General features: G+C 49.6%; 1 protein-coding gene and 1 long non-coding RNA gene across 12 annotated transcripts; both read left to right on the top strand.

Moving 5' to 3' along the window:
* The first annotated feature begins 951 nt into the window (after positions 1 to 951).
* Positions 952 to 16,290, top strand: APOL6 (apolipoprotein L6). 11 transcript variants are annotated; one of them, XM_073900321.1, is made up of 6 exons: positions 2,400 to 2,528; positions 7,467 to 7,526; positions 7,635 to 7,717; positions 9,774 to 9,898; positions 11,845 to 12,675; positions 15,870 to 16,290. In XM_073900321.1, exons 4-6 carry the CDS (start codon positions 9,798 to 9,800, stop codon positions 15,889 to 15,891), a joined length of 954 nt encoding a protein of 317 aa, XP_073756422.1. In that variant the 5' UTR covers positions 2,400 to 2,528; positions 7,467 to 7,526; positions 7,635 to 7,717; positions 9,774 to 9,797; the 3' UTR covers positions 15,892 to 16,290. The 11 variants fall into 11 exon arrangements, with proteins under 11 accessions (XP_073756420.1, XP_073756418.1, XP_073756415.1 ...); XM_073900315.1 differs by having other exon boundaries at positions 7,631 to 7,717; XM_073900316.1 differs by having other exon boundaries at positions 2,401 to 2,528; positions 7,463 to 7,526.
* On the top strand, positions 12,682 to 13,337 carry LOC141374072 (uncharacterized). The gene is made up of 2 exons (XR_012380613.1): positions 12,682 to 12,804; positions 12,835 to 13,337. It is a non-coding gene; the product is annotated as an uncharacterized lncRNA (long non-coding RNA).
* Positions 16,291 to 21,035: the final 4,745 nt, after the last annotated feature.

The raw sequence follows: 21,035 nt of genomic DNA, 5'->3' as shown, positions 1-21,035 counted from the left end.
TTGAGAGAGAGCATGAACAGGTCGGGGGGAGGAGAGGGAGAAGCAGGTTTCCCACGAACAGAGAGCCTGATGAGGAGCTCGATCCCAGGACCCTGGGATCATGACCTGAGCCGAAGGCAGATAGATGCTTAACCGACGAGCCAGCCAGGTGCCCCTATATTTCCCTTTATCTGTGCGACGTCCCCCTCCCTGACCCCCTTTGCTGTCAATCTCTCAGGGAATGAGAACAAAGGACAAGAAGTCCTCAGGATAGGGTGTGGGGGTGGGCACAGACCTGACCTTAGAGAAGTCCCTACGGAGAGGGGTGTAGGGAGAAGCCTTCCCGGGATTGGGAGGGCAACAGGCAGAGGGAGGGACTCGAGCAATAAGGCAATCAAACTCTGGCAGAAGTGGTAGGAAAAGTCCGCCTGGGGGAAGGAAGGAGGCAGGCAGCCAGAGCAGAGAGGCCTGGGGCAGGGGCAGCAGCTGGAGAAGCCTCAGTGGTGTGTGCCTGGGTCAAGGAAGGGGCTGGGGCACCTCCTCCCCCCCGCCAGGCCTCCCCAGCTCATCCCCCTCCCACCCTGCCCCCTGCAGTTCCCCAGGGCCTGAGCAAGGCCTGCAAGGTGGGACATGGGCCCAGCGCATTGGAGCCTATTCCCCGGGGCGTGTGGGCCAGAGGCCGGTGTGGCTGAAACCAGAGCCCGGGGGCCGCCACCAAACCAGCAGCCAGCTGGATGGGCTTCCCCAGCCAGAGGCAGCTGCCGCCCGATGGGACGGTGGGACACCGGGGGCCTCTGTGCAGGCCAGGGAGACCCCGGAGGCACAACACAGGCATCCCCACCCAGGTGCCCTCTCAGGGGGCTGCAGACTTTCAAGGGGAGAGGGAAAGCCCTGATGCCCAAGTCGGGTCCGAATTTGCCTGAACATTCACCTGCCGAATGACCAACTTGACCCAACACTGTGTGTTTGAAATTGCAAGAGACTGAGGGAGCGTAAGGTAAGTTTGTTCTTGTCAGCAGGGTGGGGGCCCCCGAGGAAGGGGAGGGGAGGTTTATGAAATGAAGCAGCTCCGTCCTCTCGCTCAGCTGGGTGACGCACCACATGTTTTCTGTCTCACCCCAGAAGCGGCGTTTGCTGCATGTGACATTCTTTCGCTCGCCCCGAGTCTCTTAGGGGCTCTTGCTTCACCAGCACCGCCGTGGTAAACACCACCCTAGTCCAGTGGCCGGCTCCCAGGCCCTCGGGGGAGGCCTCAGCATCTGCGTCTGTTGCCAGGGAAAGCTGCAGGGAGGCCGCCCCAGTTGGAGGACAGCCTCTGTCCAGAGTGCGGGAGGCCAGGACACCAGGGCCCCTCAGGCCCCTCCGAGTCCCAGCTCAGCAGCCCACCGGCCTCTCATCCCCGCTGCCTGCTTGGAGGGCCCCGGGGGACGCCCACAGAGCCGGTAAGGCCTCCGGGAGGGCTGGGGAGTCGACCTGGGGCTTTCTGCCTTATCGATGTGAACAAACCACAAGGCCCCCCCCCCCACACACACACACGGAGACACAGATCTCAGCCCACGACTGCGCAGGTTATTCCCACAGACATGGAGGCTAGAACTGGGTCTGCCGTTTCCTAGCTGTGTGACCACGGGCAAGCCACTGACCCACACTGCTCCCCCGGGGTCTCAGTTTCGCCATCTGCAACTCGGGAGACTCACAACCACAATCCTGTACTCAAACCTTCGGGGCCAGATGTGTTTCAGAGTTTCCCATGGTTTGGATTTGGGGAAAGGTTCTGGAAAGGTTTTTCAACCCCCTCGCCGCCCTGTTTGGTCACATGCTACTATTTCTCAGGGAAACCACGAATATGCGAATGAAGCAGGATACACAAGAACCGTGTCCTTGCACCCGGGCGGGTCAGGGTCAGGTCCCTCCACCACACGAATTACCGAAACAGGTCTTGGTTTCCAGCGACTTCAGAAAGTCACGGTTACAGATCTGAGGCATCGGCCCTCGCCCATCCCCCAGCTCAGAGGGCGGGAGAGCCATGTGACAGCACCCACGGTGGTCACTGGTGACGCATCTGTGGGGCGCCCAGTCCACACTGGGCGCTGAGGGACTCGCTCCTCACCACGGCCCTGAGCCACAAGCACTGTTTTGCGATCCATTTCACAGCTGGGGAATCGAGGCCGAGCGCCGGTGAGGAACAGCTCCGTGTGGTCCGCTAGACCGAGCCCTCGCCTTACTGGCCGCTATCCTGGCGCCCAGCACACAGCGAGGGCAGGGCAAGGGGGGGTTGGGCCTCCGCCCATGGTTCTACTGCTTTGCTTCCTGCACAGCTAGAAGGGAAAGAGGCAAGAAAAGAAAACAAAAGTGAAAAACATTTCTCGGTAAGCCCTGCTCTTCCCAGAAGTGTTGCTTCAGTTTGTACCATTTCTGTGCCGGCAGAGCCCGGACCAAGTTCTCAGCTGGCTCAGAAGAGGTCTGCAGAGCTTCGGGCTTTCCTCCGGGGAACAGAACCTGCTGGAGACTCTGCTACAGCCTCCCGCCAGACCAGAGGCCCCAGAGAGGTGAGGACAGAGCGCAGGGTGGGGTCCTCCTGTCCCTGGGCACCCGAGTCCTCAGCGAGACAGCAGGCGGAGGAGTGAGGCTGTAGGCACTTGGCTCACAACAGAGAGCTGGAACCAGGGCCACCGGGGGTCACATCCCGGTCCTGCCAGGGCTCTGGCCTCGGGAAAGGCCTGAAGCGCAACTTCTTTGATGGTAAATCAGGGTAGGATTCTCTCTTCCTGGGCTGTTTGAAGTTTAGGTGGAAACAGGATTACAAAGGCGATAGGACAAACCAAGTTACATCTCACCTCTGCCGGCTGGGGACCACCCGCCTCCAACTGGTGCTAGATGAGAGGGTCGGCCCCCAGAGTGTAGGAGGCCTCACTGGTGACAAGAGTTTCCCTCGAGGGCATGTCATCCTTGGAGAAACAAAGAGGCTGAGTGACTTGTCTCCAAAGTGCAAAGCCAACCGGCAGTGTTCCCGGGACTGTAGGTTTATTGGGCAGGGGGAGACTTGGGGAACGAAGGGTGGTGGTGAAGATTCAGGGGAGTATCTTGAAGCCGTGTTTTCAGAGTGAGCTGCCTTTTACCTAGCTGGTATGTTGGAGGGAGTTGGTTTGCAAGGAAGCGGCCGCCAAATGGTAGGATCCTCACACATCCACAGAAAGAAGGTGAGTGGGGGGTGGGGTGGGAGCAAAGGGCTCCCTGTATCATCTTCCCTGTTCATCCCATAGGACTCATAGGACATGGCGAGGTATGACAGGGTGCTGGCAAAGAATGGGGCTCCAGACCAGGGTTTTTCTTTCCTTTTCGTTTCTTTTTGAAGATCTATTTGTTATTTTCAGAGAAAGAGACCGGGGGTGTGGGAGGGAGGTGGAGGAGCAGAGAGAGAGAGAGAGAGAATCTCAAGCAAACTCCCTGCTGAGCATGGAGTCTGCGGCGGGGCTCGATCCCAGGACCCCAAGATCATGACTTGAGTTGAAATCAAGAGTCGGATGCCCAACCAACTAAGCCACCCAGGTGCCCCAAGAATTGAGGTTTTTCCACCTTAGCACCACTGACATTTTGGACTGCGTCATTTCTTGTCCTGTGCACTGCAGGGTGTTTAGAAACCTCATTAGCCTCCACCCACTCAAGGCCAGTAGCTGTACTTCCTGCCTCCCCCAGAGTTGGATGACAATTGTAAACATCTCCAGATATTACCAACATCCCTGGGGAGAAAACTCCGCCTCGACTGAGGTCTATCGCTTTCGGCTTGAATTGCAGACCTGGCTGGAATCACACTGTGTGCTTGTCTATACCGGCTGCATGGTATTGGTCTCCCTGTGCCTCGGTTTCCTCAGCTGGAAAATGGGGATAATTTTAGCATCTGTGTCACAGAGTCATTGAGAGAATTAAGGGTGTATAAAGTAGGTAGATACATGTTTGGCACAATTAAGCCCCAAAACGTGCCTCATATTATAGGCCATGGGCACCCTGGAGCCAAATCCCTGAAACCTAGCTTTATAAGTCAGAGAGGAGAAAACATTTTTTTTAAATTTTTTTGTTATGTTAACCACCATACATTACATCATTAGTTTTTGATGTAGGGTTCCATGATTCATCGTTTGTGCATAACACCCAGTGCTCCATGCAGAATGTGCCCTCTTTAATACCCATCACCAGGCTAACCCATCCCCCCACCCTCCTCCCCTCTAGAACCCTCAGTTTGTTTTTCAGAGTCCGTCGTCTCTCATGGTTCGTCTAGGAGAAAACATTTTTTTTAAAAAGATGATTTATTTATTTAATTGAGAGAGAGTGAGAGAGAGAGCAGGAGCAGGGGGAGGGGCAGAGGCAGAGGGAGAAGCGGACTCCCCGCTGAGCAGGGAGCCTGACATGGGGCTCGATCCCAGGACCCTGGGATCATGACCCAAGCCAAAGGCAGACACTTTAACCGCCTGAGCCACCCAGGTGCCCAAGAAAATGTTTTTCATCTTTGATGCAGGAAATAATCCAGAGAAAGACTATCCTAAGACTATCCCAAAGAAATACCCAAATGTGTGGACCAACATTTATATAAGGATCAAAAAGTATTTATAAAGCAAAAATTATAAAAGCAAACAAAAACAAAGCTCAAACTGAAGACAACCCAAAAATTCAATAGCAGGAGAATTATTAAATACATAATAATAACACCCATCTAATGGAATGTTACACAGCCTTTAAATAGCTTGTTTGAGACTATTTAATCATATGGGGTCCCACTGTAATGTAATGTTAAATGACAAAAATTCACACAAAACTGAATGTACGTCATGAGTCTAAATTTTGTTTTGCTGGGCGCCTGGGTGGCTCAGTCGGTTAAGCGACTGCCTTCGGCTCAGGTCATGATCCTGGAGTCCCGGGATCGAGTGCCGCATCGGGCTCCCTGCTCGGCGGGGAGCCTGCTTCTCCCTCTGACCCTCCCCCCGTCTCATGTGCTCTCTCTCTCTCTCTCTCATTCTCACTCCCTCTAAATAAATAAATCCTAAAAAAAATTTTTTTTTGTTTTGCTTATAAAATAAAATGTCCACAGTGGTTATTTTGTGAGGTGAGAATACAGAAGAATTGTATTTTTTATTTCTACATCTTCTACGTAAACCTGTATTTATTTAAATCATTAGGGGGGAAAAAGGATTGCAAGGGTTTTTGTGCTTTCAAAACATGTGTGGGGGGACTTTCTTATTTATTTATTTATTTATTTAACAGAGAGAGAGAGAGAGAGAGAGAGAGAGAGAGAGAGAGAGAGAGCAAGCAGTGGGAGGGGCAGAGGCAGAGGGAGAAGCAGGCTCTCCCGCTGAGCAGGGAGCCCGATGTGGGGCTCGATCCCAGGACCCTGGGATCATGACCTGAGCCGAAGGCAGACGCTTAACGACTGAGCCACCCAGGCGCCCCTGGGGAGACAGTCTTTAAAAAAAAAATCAAGGTATCACAGGCAGGTATATGGCAAAAGTGATTGATAGAAAGTATAAAAGGATGAAGCATGAAAAGCAAGCTTCCCTCTCATCCCTGACCCCCAATCCAATCAGTGTTACTAGTTTCTGGTCTCTACAAACATATGTGTCTTTCTTCAATGCAAATGGGAGCACACTATACAGTATCCTATACCCTGCCTTCTCATGTACCAATGTGTGCTGGAGAGCCTTCCCTCTGCTCATATGGATTTGCCTCATTTGGTTAAATGACTGCATACTATTTCATGGTTAGATAAACCACATACTTAACTAGTCCATTTGGGGTGGTTTTCAGACTTTTCTTTCTCTCTCTTTCTTTCTTTCTTTCTTTCTTTCTTTCTTTTTCTTTTCTTTCTTTCTTTCTTTCCCTTCCTTCCTTCCTTCCTTCCCTTCCCTTTCTTCCTTCCTTTCCTTTCCTTTCTTTCTTTCCTTCCTTTTTTTTAAACTATGAATTATGCTTGCTTTTTGCTTCCTTTTTGTATCTGCATGTTTGGCTGGTTCTTTTTTTAAAAAAATAACCTTCATATTTTAGAATAGTTTTAGATCTACAGCAAAAGTGAGGGGAAAGTACAGAGATTTCCCATACGCCCCCTGGGTCCCCCATCCCACGCACAGCACTCCCCCCACCCTATCAACATCCCAGACCAGAATGGGACACTTGTTATAGCTGGTGAGCCTACATTGACACATCATTATCAACCAGAGTCCATAGTTTACACTGGGGTTCTCTCTTGGTGTTGTGTATTTTATGGGTTTGGGCAAATGTATAATGACATGTATCCATCCACCATTGCAATAGCTGGCAGAATAGTCTCCCTGGCCTAAAAATCCTCTGTGCTCTGTCTATTCCTCATTCCCTCCCACCAGCCCCTGGCAACCACGACTCTTTTTACTGTCTCCACAATTATGCCTTTTCCAGAATGTCCTATAGTTGGAATCACACAGAGCGTAGCTTTTTCAGACTGGCTACTTTCACTTAGTAAAATGCATTTAAATTTCCCCCGGGTCTTTTCATGGCTTGATAGCTCATTTCTTATAGTGCTGAATAATAATATTACTCCTTTATCTGGCTGGACCACCATTTGTTTCCTCACTACTGAAAGACATCTTGGTGGTCTCCAAGTTTTGGCAATTATGAATAAAGTTTCTATAAATATCTGTGTGCAGGTTTTTGTGTGGACACAAGTTTTCAAATCCTTTGGGTAAATATCAAGGAATGTGATTGCTGGATCGTATGGTCAGAGTATGTTTAGTTTTGGTAAGAAATTCCCAACGGTCTTTCATAGTGTCTTTGCATTCCCGCCAGCAATCAGAGAGGGTTCCTGGTGCTCCATATCCTCACCAGCATCTGGGGTTACGAGTGTTCTGGATTTTATCCATTCCACTAGGTGTATGCTATGGTATTTTTAAGTTTTAATTTTGAGATAATGGTAGATTCACATGCAGTTGTAAGAAATAATACAGGGGGAGCCCATGTACCCCCTTTACTCAGATTCCCTGGTGTAAGGTTTTGCAAAATTGTCCTACCGTAACACAACTGGGAAACTGACATTGATACAAACCACCAACTTATTCAGAATCCACCAGTTTCACTCCCACTCATTTGTGTGTGTGTGTGTGTGCATTTGTGTGAGCATGTGTGTGTATTTAGTTCTACGCAGTTTCCTCACGTGTAGATTTGGGTGGTCAACACCAGAATTAAGATACAGAACAGTTCCATCGTATGGGTCCCTTGCCCTACCCTTTATCAACACAGCCACCTCCCTGGGCTGCTATGACTTTGTCCATTCTTCTAGTTTTAACTTTTCTGGGTCACTGTGTTTCAGATGTATCTCTTGTAAGCCATATATATGGTTGATTTTGCTTTCTAAACCAGTATCAGGGTCTTTTCCTTTTGATAGAAGATACTTATCCCGTTTATACTTACGAAAAATGCAGGAACTACTGTCCCTGAACATTTATTGGCGTTTTTCCTTTCCTAGCTAGTTCACAGAGAAGGAAGAGGAAACAGAGCAGTGAGTTAATTTTCTTGAAATTTCAGAACCGGTAAGTGGCAGAGGGAGCTTCCAATCCACTTCACCATACTGTCTTTATACTAACGGTAGGTCAAGTTTCCTCTTCTGGAAGGTTAAAACAATGTCTCTCCCCAGCCAGACTCCCTGTCCTTCTGATACGGAAAAGAGCAGAGACGCCCTTCTGAACTTCACAGCAACAGAGACCCCCTCAGATTTGCCGAGGTTAGTTTCCTTCCATTCCAGCCATTTTCATGAGAGGGTAAAGCAGAATCCAATGATGTCTTTGTAGGGGAAAGATGGAAAGCAGAATGCCCCCCAGAACACTTAAAAATACAAGGATACACAAGATGTGACTTCCAAAATGTCTTTGTTTTCCTTGTACTTCACTTGCTGCTCCTTCTCCGCTTCTTGCCGCTTCCTTGTCTTCTTCCTGGGCTTAACTGTTGGGATACTGCTGGGCTCAGTCATGGACCACACTTGACCTTTACTAGTACTTTCTTCCTAGGGTTCTTATGCAATTTCATGGCTTTAAGTACTTTCTATACAGATGGCTCCCAAATTTAATCTCCCAGCCGGAACAGGAATCATAGATCCATTGCCTGCTCAGCATCGCTTGGATGTCTAATGGGCACCTCCAACTTAACTCACCCCAAACTGCAGTCCATTACCTGCCCAGAAGACCTTCAGCCCTTCCCATCTCAGGAAATAGAATCTTCACTGTAACAGTCCTTCACGCCCCAAACTTGACTCACCCTGAAGTCATCCTGCACTCTGCCCTCCCACATCCCACGCCCCTGAAGAATCCTGTGGCTTCCTGCAAATACAATCTCTCTCATCACTTCTACCAGCCTAGTCCAAGCGGCTGTCCTCTCTTGCTCTAACCACCACAGTCGCTTCTAACTGGTCTCCTTGCTTCCCCTCTTGCAAATCTGGAATCTCTTTTCCAGCCCAAGTGATCATTTTAACATCTAAGTTAGATCAGGGCCACCATTAGCCCATGTGGTGCCCTGGGGCTTATTAGAAAAAGCCCCCCCAGCCTGCGAATGGATATAGCTCTGAGGATGCATGCTCTACAGCCGGGCGCCTGGTTGGCTCAGTCGGTCAAGCGTCTGCCTTTGGCTCAGGTCATGATTCCAGGGTCCTGGGATGGAGTCCCACATCGGGCTCTCTGCTCAGCGGGGAGTCCGCTTCTCCCTCTCCCACTCTCTCTCAAATAAATAAATAAAATCTTTAAAAAATGGATAGCGGCTCTGTGCAAGCAAGCACGCATGCAATCAAAGTGCTCCTTCTTCCAGATAAGACACAGCACCTATCCCTGGCCCCAGGTCTGAACACTTGGCAAGTAGATTCTGGGATGGATTTCAGACCCCACCCGTATGCTCTGGCAGGACCTTTTGCAGTTCTCAGAATATTAATATAATATCGATATGTCTGTTGGAATGTAATTTATACAAAGGGGCCTTATAAGTTGTTGTTGTTGTGAAATGATCTTTTAATCATTATAATCAATTCATTCATAATAGCCAATGACCAGAAACAACCGAAACATATCAATCAATGGAAGAATAGACCAACAAATTGCAGTGTGTTTATTTATTTATTTATTTTTAAGATTTCATTTATTTATTTGAGAGAGAGAGAGAGGAGCAGAGAGGAGCAGAGAGGGAGAAGGACAAGGAGACCCCCCTCTGAGCACAGAGCCCGACGTAGGGCTCGATCTCATGACCCTGAGATCATGACCTGAGCAGAAATCGAGAGTCGGACGTTTAACCGACTTAGCCACCCAGGCGCGGTGTATTTATATAATGAAATGTTCCATAGCAATCATTTCTAAAACCAATGATACCCACAACGGGGGCGAATTTCACACACGTTAAACTGAGCGGAAGAATCCAAACAAACAAATGACTCCATTTATATGAAGTTCAAGAACAGGCAAACTGATCAGTGGTTATGGAAGAGTGGTTACCCCCCGGGGGTGGGGGAGATGAGGACTGACTGCGAGCAGGCCAAAGAAAGCTGCTTTTTTATATCTTGATCAGGGTGGTGATTACTTGGGTGTATGTGTCTGTGAAAGCTTATTGAGCTGAGGACTTGACTTTATGTGCTTACCGTGGATAAGCGACACTGCAATATAAAATGTACGGGCAGTAGTTTGCAAATATTTAGTATACTGTCAGTATTTCATTATTACTTTGATTTTACATAACCTAAAATCCCACCGCAAACCTTGAAATTCACATGGTTTCCTGGCACCTGCAATAACCTTGTTTTCCAGGTGTCCAAGCAGGACGTTGCACCAATGACTCATGAGGGCACCTCTAATTCTCCCATGGACCAAATGAGCTCAACTTTGGGGTGGCAGGAGCCTCTGGACAACAGGGCAGGGACGGAATGCCCGAGGTAAGGTGGAGAGCTTTGTCCCTGGGGAGGGCGGCTCCTGCTGAAATGCTCCAGGCACCCTCCTGCTATGCGATAGGGAAACAAATATTCCACAGCCTACACTGAATATTTTGGAGAGAAGGCCAGATCAGTCAGGTGCCCGACAGTGGGCAATAGGCCTGGAAGGGCAGAAACTGCCCCGCCTATAGAGGTGAGGCCCGTGAGGGCTCAGCCATTACCAAAAGGGCCCATTGGTGCCACTGCGTTGAAGAACTCAGGCCCAGTGAGCCGCAAATCCGCAGACGTCACCCCACCAGCTTCCAGCACAGTGCGGACAGTCAACAGACGTTCGCAGAGTGAGCCAGGGGAGCTGTACGCGAGGGGGTGCCTTCTAGAGCGGGACCATCATGCTGCACCTGTCCCCCCGTGAGGATGCGAGGCAGCAGGAAATGCCCGCATCGGAGACATTCGGGTTCACTCAAAAGCACAAGAAGCCAAACTCCCGTTCCCTCTCAACCATGTTAAAGACAAAACTCAGTAGTGGACGCACAGTGGGGGTAGTCAATCTCTGTACCTCCTTGTCCCCATTCCCCTGAGGAAACACAAGGGCAGGGAGGGCTGGACTGTGGCATCCGTAAAGGTTAGGGGTCCTCGGCTGTGTCCCCCTCCTGGCCTTCATCCCTCCCCTTATCCCTGCAAGCCCGTGGCAACCTTCTCCTCTGCGAATTGATTTACAGCTGCTGATTAACTGATCATCGGGCCTAAATTCATTCGTTATTAACGCTAAGGGGTTTCCTTGGAAGTATATTTGTTTTTTTACCTTTTCCATTGAGAAATTGTGTGCATGTGTTGAGAGAGAGAGAGAGATTAAAAGGTGTGTGTGTGTGTGTGTATTTCAGTGAGGAATTCCTGACATCAGCCGACAGAGGAGAGAAAAACAGCCCAGAATGGCGGTGGGCTCAGAGCTCCATCTTCATCTCACGCGTCCCTTCGCTCAAGTCCCCTTTCCTCTCTGGGCTTCTGTTCCCTCCGCTGAAAAGTAAAGGTGGTAGCTTGGACCCCGGCTAGGGCTCCTTCCAGTTCTGAGTCTCTCCTCTGGGCCAGGGAATCCGTCATCACCGGGCCTCCCAAGCTCGCCTTCAAGAAGATGCACCAATGGCCCTTGGTTTGAGGAAAGTGCCCGAAGGAGTAGGTTTGCTCTTCCCTGACACTGTTCTCCCATAAAGGCCAAACTCCTCTGGGGTGATGAAGATCCCTTAATACTCTGTACTGTGAGACACTGGGGAGGAGATGCCCTCTGTCCCTGACATCTTCCATGAAGGACCCAACCCATCTGCTTGAGTCGTCAGGTAAAGCTGGCGAAGTGCCAAGGAGAGCCTTCAAGATATTAGTGATAATTTACTTCAGCCCTCTCGGTGTTCAACTCCGGTTGGAGGCAAAGGCCACCACAGCAGCCAAAGTCAAGGCCGTGGGAGTGTGGGCTGCATTGTACAGCAGGGTGCCTCCTCCCTCTGACCTGCGGCTACAAACGCAGGACCCTCCGCCCGGTCTCCTCCTTCGCCTGCCTTTCCCACACCTGCCCCTCCCTTAGTCTCAGGTTCTTTATCTTGACTCAGATCTTAGCATTTCCTCACTGCCCCTCCTGGGTGACCGTCTCTTTGAACAAGGCTGAACATGTCCCCCAGGACTAATCTACCTTCTCCATCTCTTAGGCAAGGCTGTGTTTCTCCCATTTGTCCCTCCAGAAGTCTCTATGATGTGTGTTTCTTCTCTTCATGGAAGCAGCAGCTCCCAACAATGCTCTGGGACTCTCCAAGGCTGGGTGAGACGTAACAGAGGTGTCAGGGAGATGCAGGAAGGACGCAGAGGCAGGAGTGGCAAGAACACCCAGAAACCACAATGGGCCTAAGAATGTGACTTTCCCATCTGGGAGACTTAAGCAAAACCTTTATTTTGCTCACTCGCAGGGACCAGGATGACATTCTTCTGTGTGAGGATGTGCAGCAACAAGATGAGGATCTGTCAGCTGAAGAAATAATATTTTTGAGAGAGTTTCCCATCATCAAGGAAGAGCTAGAAGTGACCATCAGGAAGCTCCATGCCCTTGCAGACAGCATCGACACAACCCACAGAACATTCACCAAGACCAACATGGTGGCCACCTCCCTCACTGTGGTCTCAGACGCCATGAGCATGCTGGGTCTGGTCCTTGCTCCAGCAACAGTAGGAGGAAGTCTGGCGCTCTCTGCTGCTGGTAAAGTTTTGGGGACAGCAGTCGGGTTCACCAGCATCTTCATCAACATCATGGAACACCGTCAAAATCAAAAAGCCCAAACTCACGCCAGCACCCTAGTGCCCACCCATGACCATGAGGTCAACGAGGCTCAGGGAAAGAAAGTCTTCTACGTCCTGAGTGTCGGAAAGAAGGCCTATGATTACGGAAGTAACATCAGTGATGTTAAGAAGAACATCCGTGCCTGTCAGATAGCCAGAGCCCACCCGCGTCTGGCCACTGCTGCCAAGCGTCTCCTGACCACTGGCCAAGTCTCAGCCCGAAGGAGCATGCAGTTGCAAAGGGCCTTTAAGGGCACAATAGTGCTGATGGAGAAAAATGTTCGCATGCTGTGTAGTGCTATGGCTGGCTTCTCCCTCTGCCAGAACGTGGTCACCCTCCGGAGCAACTGGAAGCAACTGAAGGAAGGAGAAGGAAGCAAGATGGCAGAAGAGCTGAGAGCCCACGCTCGGGAGCTGGAAAGGAAGCTGATGGAACTCACCCAGCTCCGTGAGAGTCTGCAGCAGTAAGTGAGGCTGACATCTCCTTCGTGGGTAGGGCTGGAGGGAAGGGAGAAACTTTAACTGGGGCTGATGGGCACCAAGGTTTAAGGAAAGGGTGTTAAGGGAGCCAGCGTGTGTGTGTGTGTGTGTGTGTGTGTGTGTGTGTGTGTGTGTGTGTGAAGTTTGCTTGGATGTTCCCGAGGATTTGGGGCACCTGGTGGCCCGGGGGGTCCAAATGACATCAGGTGCCTCTTGATGATAATGGCGCCTGTCCTGGGCAGACCTGGTCATGCCTTCAATTTCTCTCTCAATGCTCCTTGAGGTCCATGGGCTGGGAAGAGGGTCTTCCCAGGTGTACGGCAGAGAGCACTGAGCCACAGGGAGCGTTACAGACTGAAATGTGTCCCTGAACCTTCATAGGTTGAAGCCCCAGTGTGACTATTTGGAGGTGGGGCCTTTGGGAAGTGACTGGGGCTGAATCAGGTCATAGGAAGGGGCGGTCCTATGAGACTGGTGTCCTTCTAAGAGGAGGAGGGAATACAAGAGGGCTCTCTCTTTCTGCCTGCGCCCGCACAGGGGGAAAGTCCGTAGGAAGACACGGCAAGAAGGTGGCCATCTCCAAAGCTAGGGGGGAGGGCTCACCAGAAACCCAGCTGGCCGGAGCCTCCAGAACTACACATTCCCCTTATATAAGGCACTCGGTCTGTGCTATTCCGCTAGGGCAGCCCCAGCTGACGAAGACAGGGAGCTTTGGTGACTCGCCAAGTGCTCACAGCTAAGGGGTGGCAGAGTCAGGATACAAAGCCAGGAAGCCTGCCAGGCTGCCCCCCGAGCCCTCCTTCGCAAGCCCTCCTGTGACTGGTGTTTTTGTTTCTTTACGGAAACTCTTCCAAGAGAAAAGGCCAGGGAGCTCATCTTTGGGCGGAGCCACTGGGTCTCTGGCTTGACCCCCAGGCAGGCGTGGGGAAGCAGGTCCCCAGGTGACAGGAGAGGACTCTGAGCAGACTTAAAAGGCGATAGGGTGGGGGCGGGCTGGGTTGGCAGAGGCGATGCCTAGAGACTTAGCAACTGGGAGGTCCAACTGGGGCCTGAGGGCACGGTCAGCTAGTGAGTGTGGTGAGGTCCGTCTGTCCTGCCTCTCCTTCACCACCCTGCTTCTTCATTCTCCCCCATCCCTTCTCTCGGGAGGTGCCTCTTTCCCGCTGCTTTTCCCGTGCCCCATTCACTCACGTGCACACAGTAGGTCCTCATGAAGCATGTGTCGATTGGTGTGGGCTCTATATTAAATGCAGAGGATAGGACAGGAGGGTCCCCGAGGTGAGGGGCATCTTGTGCTCACCTTTCTGTGGCCAGCTGCCTGCTCTGCTCCCTTCCTCCTGCACCCAAGGTAATGCTGGGTAAGACCCGGGTTTGCACACAACAGGACGTCACTGGAACCTGCTCGACCAGATTCCATCAGGAAGGAGAGAGGCCCCGGAACGCTTCTCTCCTCCCCAAGTTCAGAGCAACTTAGGATGTCCTCGGAAACTGTGAGGACCTCTCCAGGCTTTCCGTGTCACCTATCTTCAACCTACTTCTTTCTTAGGTTTTAGCTGCTGTTTTGAAAGCAGTGCATGGACATTAAATACAATTTTTTTAAAATTCTGGCAGGGGCGCCTGGGTGGCTCAGTTGGTTAAGCATCTGCCTTTGGCTCAGGTCATGATGGAGCCCGCATCCGGCTCCTTGCTCAGCTGAGAGCCTGCTTCTCCTTCTCCCTCTCCCTCTGCCTTCCGCTCCTCCTGCTTGTGCTCTCTGTCAAATACATAAATAAAATCTTAAAAAATAGTAAAATAAAATAAAATTCAAACAAGTAAAACATAAGAGTTAGAAATAATGCATCGACTGGACGCCTGGGTGGCTCAGTTGTTAAGCGTCTGCCTTCGGCTCAGGTCATGGTCCCAGGGTCCTAGGATCGAGTCCCACATCGGGCTCCATGCTCAGCAGGAAGCCTGCTTCTCCCTCTCCCACTCCCTCTGCTTGTGTTCCCTCTCTCGCTGTGTCTCTCTCTGTCAAATAAACAAAATCTTAAAAAAAAAAACAAATAATGCATCAACCAAGGGTGACGACTGTTGGCAGTCTGGTGTAGAATATTAAAGCACCTGCCTTCCATACTTGTCCTGAGACTGCCCACTGGGGACCCTCCCTCAAGGCTGCGTTACATCCTAGATTTTTTTCTGCAACCCAGTTTCCTCTCTCTCTCATTCTCATTTCTCCCCTTTGCCTACAGATCTAGAACTTTCCAGGGTGCTGTTTTCACTTTGCAATATTTTCCTACCATTCTCTATTTCACTTAGTTTTTATAGACTTTTTTTTATGTTACGAGATATTCTCTTGATTATATATATATACAATCTTTTAAATTAGACATATGTTAGTCATCACTTTCTGTTTTAGGTAGCCAAAAGCCACGCAAACTGGCTAACACAAAAAAGGGAGTTTATTGACTTGTGTGCTTAGACACCTAAGGGTACAGCGGGCTTCAGGTGTGTCTGGATCCAGAGAACAAAAAAGGATGTCATCAGGCATTTGTCTTTCCATTTCTCAGGCAGGCCTGCACCAGGTTCAGACAAGAGCCCTCCCCCAAGTCCCCCCCACCCCTGCAACCCAGTGCACCCCCTTCCAGCTGGGTGCTCCCAAGGGGATGGGGGCGGGGCAGAGGCCCAGGGACCGCTCTGATTGGTCAGGACTGGGTCACGTGCCTTTGCCTGCGCCGGATGCTGGCCTGAGCGGTGGGCGCTGTAGGGTACGGGAATGGAGAAAGTTGCCAGAAGAGGAAAAGTAAGGGCCACACTAGATGCCTTCCGCTTTCAGGGACATTTAGATTATTTCAATTTTTTTTTTTATGCATAGTGGTAAAATGAATATCTGTGTGCCAAAGGCTTATTGCATTATTATTACGATTTCTTTTCTTAAAATAGAGTCCCTGACTTGGGGTCCCTGAATAAAGAAGGACCCTATGAAGGGAAGGGAGGAGTCTCCACCTACCCCCCCCCATTACAGTAGTGAAATATATCATGGGAAACGGGAAAGATTTAAAGCGTGGAGGGGAAAGAGAGCCACTGTCCCCATTTCAGACCACAGCCTGCCAGTCCCATTTCCCACATCTTACCCTCGCGGGGGTTAAATGGTTGTCGTGCCACTGAGCTTCCTGCTTTTGCTGTTCTCATTTCTTCTCAGAAGTTCTTCAGGAGCAGAATGATGACAGAAAAAACTCTCTGAAGGCCTGAGATACTGCGGGAAGCCATTTGAGATTTCCTTCCAAGTCAACGTGACTGTGTAGAATCTTTGTTCAAACCCAAAGCCTGATTTATGGCCCGCCACGCATGCGTCAGGCATCGTACACGTGCTTTGTGAGTGAGCCACCTGAAGGAAAACCATCTTGTCCTCGAGGTCAATCAATGCTCCTTCCCCGCCCCCCCCGCATTCCTTTCTGGTAAACCCGTGATTCCTGCCTGCGTGCAAATCTATAATCGTTAGAGCTTTTACAAGATGTAAGAAAGGCTATCACCCTGTAAACACGGTTCATTCTCCCCGGAGCCCGTTCTCCCCTGTGAAGAGCGTGTCCTTTCGGCCAATAAAACTCTCTTTCTTACTTTTAGAGATTCTAAAAGGTGTGTTCATTGTGCGTCCACAGTAAGTAAATAAACGGCTTTCTCCACGTTTAATACTGTGGGCTTTGTGTATGAGCATCCTTGCACCAAAGAAACGCTCTGGATAGTCATGCCCGGCCCAGAGCAGATCGTCTCTCGGCGTGGCCTTTTGTTTCTTCCGACGAATGTCTGGAAGAAAACGGAAAAGAATGAATTAGAGTGGCGAGTGGAGAGCCGCCTGCAACACTCAGTGGCCTGGTTCCATGTCTGCGTTTTGGTGCTTGGGCCCTGAGGTTAAGTGTAACCGGAATGAAACCCAGGGCTCCACGTGGGCGTGGATGTGCGGTGCCCACTCTCAGCAGAAATGACAGAAATGTCAGTCCTTACAGAGGCGGTTGCGTGGGTATCGAGGGGCTGCTGAGGCCACCCTGCCTGCCTCACCCACGTCTCTCAGCCTCAGCCTCTCCCTGCTGAGGGTAGGGGCTCCGGGCCGGGCTGCCCCTGTCTCTGCACCCCCTCCCTACCTTGGGGCCCCAGTGGCCTTCTCTCTCCCTCCCGGGGTGGGGGGCAATGCCTCCAAGCTTGAGCTCTCTGTGCATCGCCGTCTGCTTCCCCAGGAGTGAGCTCTTCCACCACCTGGAATCCTGCAGAATCGGTGCCTTCACCTCCTGTATCTCTCCACTATTAAGGCTTCGCACTCCTCGCCGGGAGAAGCCCTTCGTCCATCTGTCCTCTCTCTTCCAGCTTGAGTACGGTTCTTTGTGGGGGTCCCAGGAGTTCTGAGAAGCCGATGGGATCTGAGATGTAATGTCTCTGTCAGTAAGATGAGAAAGATGCACACGTTCACATGCTCCAGTGAGAATGGAGCAAACAGCTGACAGGTGCCCCTTGATGCCACAATGGACACAAGTTCCAGGCTTTTCCAAAGCGTTGGGCCTTCCAAAGTGGCCAGTGAAGTTTTCCTGCCCGTGCTGAGATCTGTGACCATAGCAAACAGGAGGTCAACGGTCCTGCTCATGCCCTGCCCCTCTAGTCGAAGGAAATTAGGAATCTCCGTCAGTAAGCTAAACCCCAAGTCGGCTGGGGATGGGGGAGATCCATCCATCAGCACCTGACTAGTTGGGGGTGGCCTCAAGGGGCCTTCCTGTGTCAGTCCAGCTCACCCAGGCCCACCCTCAACTATGAACTTCAGGTGGCCCTTGAATTTGTGATGAAATGCAAAATATGGTCATCTATAAATCACAGTCCCATGGGTCTAAAATCTAACTTTCAGCTGAAAGAAAACCAAATGGCCATGTGTTCTAGTCAATGCACATGTTATATTCAAAGAAATAGCTGTCTGGGGGAAAGTGTATCAGAAAGCAATTTGAACCCTTTCTTGGTCTCTTGAGACAATGAAAAGATGTGTGTTTGCAGGAAAGGGGGAGAAAGGGAGAGATATCCTTAATTCATAGTTATAATTCACCTAGACAAAACTACAGTGGAAAACTAACTTCCTTTCACTGATAGGCGAGACCATGTAGACCAGTACTGTTCAATGTGGCATCCACTGGCCACGTGGCTATTGAGCACTTGAAATATGGCAAGACCAAATTAGGATGTGCTGTAAGTATAAAATACACATTGGATTTCAAAGGCATAGTGTAAAATATATATAAAATATTCAATTAATAAGAGTGTCTGAGGGGCTCAGTCGGTTAAGTGTCCAGCTCTTGATCTCGGCTCAGGTCTTGATCTCTGCGTCATGGGTTCAAGACCGGCACTGGGCTCCATGCTGGGTATGAGCCTACTTAAAAAAAAAAATCCAGTTAAAAATTTTAATTGATCACATGTTGAAATGATAACATTTTGGACAGATTGCATTAAATTTTGGACAGATTGCATTAAATTAAATGTATTATTAAAGTCAATTTCACCTGTTTTTTTTAAATGTGCCTCCAGGGGTGTTATGCTGAGTGAAATAAGTCAATCAGAGAAAGACATGTATCATATGACCTCACTGATATGAGGAATTCTTAATCTCAGGAAACAAACTGAGGGTTGCTGGAGTGGTGGGGGGTGGGAGGGATGGGGTGGCTGCGTGATAGACATTGGGGAGGGTATGCGCTATGGTGAGCGCTGTGAATTGTGCAAGACTGTTGAATCACAGATCTGTACCTCTGAAACAATGCAATATACGTTAAGAAAAAAAAAGAAGAAGAAGATAGCAGGAGGGGAAGAATGAAGGGGAGTAAGTCGGAGGGGGAGACCAACCATGAGAGACGATGGACTCTGAAAAACAAACTGAGGGTTCTAGAGGGGAGGAGGGTGGGGGGATGGGTTAGCCTGGTGACGGGTATTAAAGAGGGCACATTCTGCATGGAGCACTGGGTGTTATGTACAAACAATGAATCATGGAACACCACATCAAAAACTAATGATGTAATGTATGGTGATCAACATAACAATAAAAAATTTAAAAAAAATGCGCCTCCAGAAATATTTTTAAAAGATTTTATGTATTCATTTGAGAGAGAGAGAGAGTGTGTACTATTGGGGGGGCAGAGTGAGAGGGAGAAGCAGACTCCCTGCTGAGCAGGGAGCCCAACGTGGGGCGCGATCCCAAGACCCAGAGCCAATGAAGAAGGAGACCAGAGTCAGGCAGGTGGAGATGAAAGTATCAGCTTGATTAAAGTTATTGGAAGAAGCAGCTTTAGGTTGGATGCCCAAGCTGGTTTGCTTCCACTTCACTCCTCAGTAAGATGGCCTCACCCCTTGCCATGCGCAGTACTGGGCAAACTCGGGCCAGCCCTGTAAGCTTAGGAGCACAGATACTGAGTGCTCTGGAAGGCCAGCAGACCTCAAATTCGTGGCATTTCCTTCTGGCCAACTTGTCCGCCATATAACTTGCTCATCCTTCCTTGGAATTGGTAAGCAAAAGGATGGAGAGAGGCCAGGAGATTTCCTTGGATGGAATTCCTCCACGTGGAAACAGGACTAGGGAACAAGTGATCCTTCCACTAGTTCTAACCTTCTTTTAAATAAGCATTGGATTTATCCGTCAAGTCCATAGTCAGCAGGTGGCAAGCAACCATCCATTAAAACAGCCCTGCTCTCAGCTTCACCCAGCTGCTCCCTCTGTACCAACCACTTCTGTCTGAATTATCCTGGGTCTGCTGTTGGGCAGTATGAAGTTTGCTGCAAGAGGTTTATTTGAAATGGGACAGATCAAAACATTAATTAATTAACTCCAAGCTCTTGCTATAACCAGAATTTCTCTCATTTCCCATCCCAAGTGATAGCAAACCATGTCAAATATAGCTCTTCAAAGATTGTACAGTGAGATCAAGATTTAGCATAAAGATAGTCCAACAGTAAAAAGTCAAGAACGAGAAGCCCCACATAGCTTATTAGCCCCCTTCCATGGCAAATTTCCAGGAAAAAAAATTTTTTTTAATTTGATCTGCTTGCAAATTAAAACTTAAAAGAGTTAGTCCGAAATCAAATCGTGTTGCCCTCATGAGATGACAGTTCAAAGAGATCAGAATCTTTTAAAGTCCAAAAGAACCAAAGAAGCTTAAAATCAGTTTTTCTTCTAGAGTCCAGTGCAGTTTTTAAAGTCAAAAAATCATCCTCTCCAACGTCTTATTTTGGTTCTTTTCAGCTAAAGGGGTTCTTTAAGTGTTTAAACATAGGAATAATTCCAAACATAGAGGAGAGTTCAAAAATAGTACAAAGAACTCTCGTATGCCTTCACCCAGATTCACAACTATTAGCATCTTGTCCCTGTACCGGTTATCAATACCGCGATTCAGCTCCAAACACACCGGGGGTGCTGGGCTTCGGATGGTTTCCTTAGTTAGCTGGCTGCACGTTAAGCTTTGTCGGTAGAGGGCGCACTGCAGGCATCTCCTCCTGGCTCTGGCGTGAGCTCCTTTCCTGGTTCCTGTGGCGCTCAGCCACCAGATGGAAGCCAGTGGGGATCCATCCTAGTGAATTCAACATCACCCCAGAGACAGCTTTCTGGTGAGTTCCAAGGGTCCCCCCCCAAGCTTCTCAGCTGAGACTTTTCCTGAAGGTGGCTTCTGCCCAGTTGGATTCCCAGGGAGGTCAACAGCCTCCCCACCACCTTGTGCGTTTTTGTCTGCACCCCAGTGGGCAGGTGCCTGCTTCCAGTCTTGGCTAGCAGCACCTCAGCCAACTCCTCTGCCTCCATTCCTTTTAAAAATTATTATTTATAAAACCTACCATCCTTCTTTGGGTGAAGCCACAGTTTGAGTATCTGAATTCTAAAACCGTGGGGATGCTCCTGTGATGAAGACATTCATCGTGGTGAACGTACCTCGGAACCCATAGACAAGTCTGAGGAATTCAGGGTTGGCCCCTCTCTGGTACCCTCTCTTGGTCCTGAAGGTGGATGGAAATAATATTTTAAAAAAGAGAGACAGTGTTTGGGTCAGCTGCATGAACCCAGTCTACCCATGCGTGATACTAACAGATTTAAAAAAAAAAAAAAAACAACTGGGTAAATGGCGATTCTCTTTCTCTTTTTCGAAAATTGCAATAAAATAAACATAACATAAAATGTACCATTGAAACCATTTCTACGTGTGAGTCCAGCGGCACGAAGTGCATTCACGTGGTTGTGCAACCATCACCAACGTCCATCTCCAGAATTTTTTCGTCATCCGAAACCGAAACTATCCCCGGTAAGCACTAACTCAGCAGCCCCTCCACCCAGGGCCCCTGGTTACCCGTGCCCTGCATATGCCTG

The sequence above is a fragment of the Callorhinus ursinus genome, unplaced genomic scaffold (assembly GCF_003265705.2).
Source record: "Callorhinus ursinus isolate GAN/ISIS: 27379988/994484 unplaced genomic scaffold, GSC_fseal_2.0 scaffold14, whole genome shotgun sequence".
Lineage (NCBI taxonomy): Eukaryota > Metazoa > Chordata > Mammalia > Carnivora > Otariidae > Callorhinus > Callorhinus ursinus.
Note: the sequence above shows the minus strand (reverse complement) of the source record. Positions and strands in the feature narration are given on the sequence as shown.

Coding starts and splice junctions, on each gene's coding strand:
- APOL6 (XM_073900312.1), top strand. Junction 9,899..11,844: donor GCAGGGACGGAATGCCCGAG/GTAAGGTGGAGA, acceptor GCTCACTCGCAG/GGACCAGGATGACATTCTTC. Junction 12,676..15,869: donor CTCCGTGAGAGTCTGCAGCA/GTAAGTGAGGCT, acceptor ATTTCTTCTCAG/AAGTTCTTCAGGAGCAGAAT.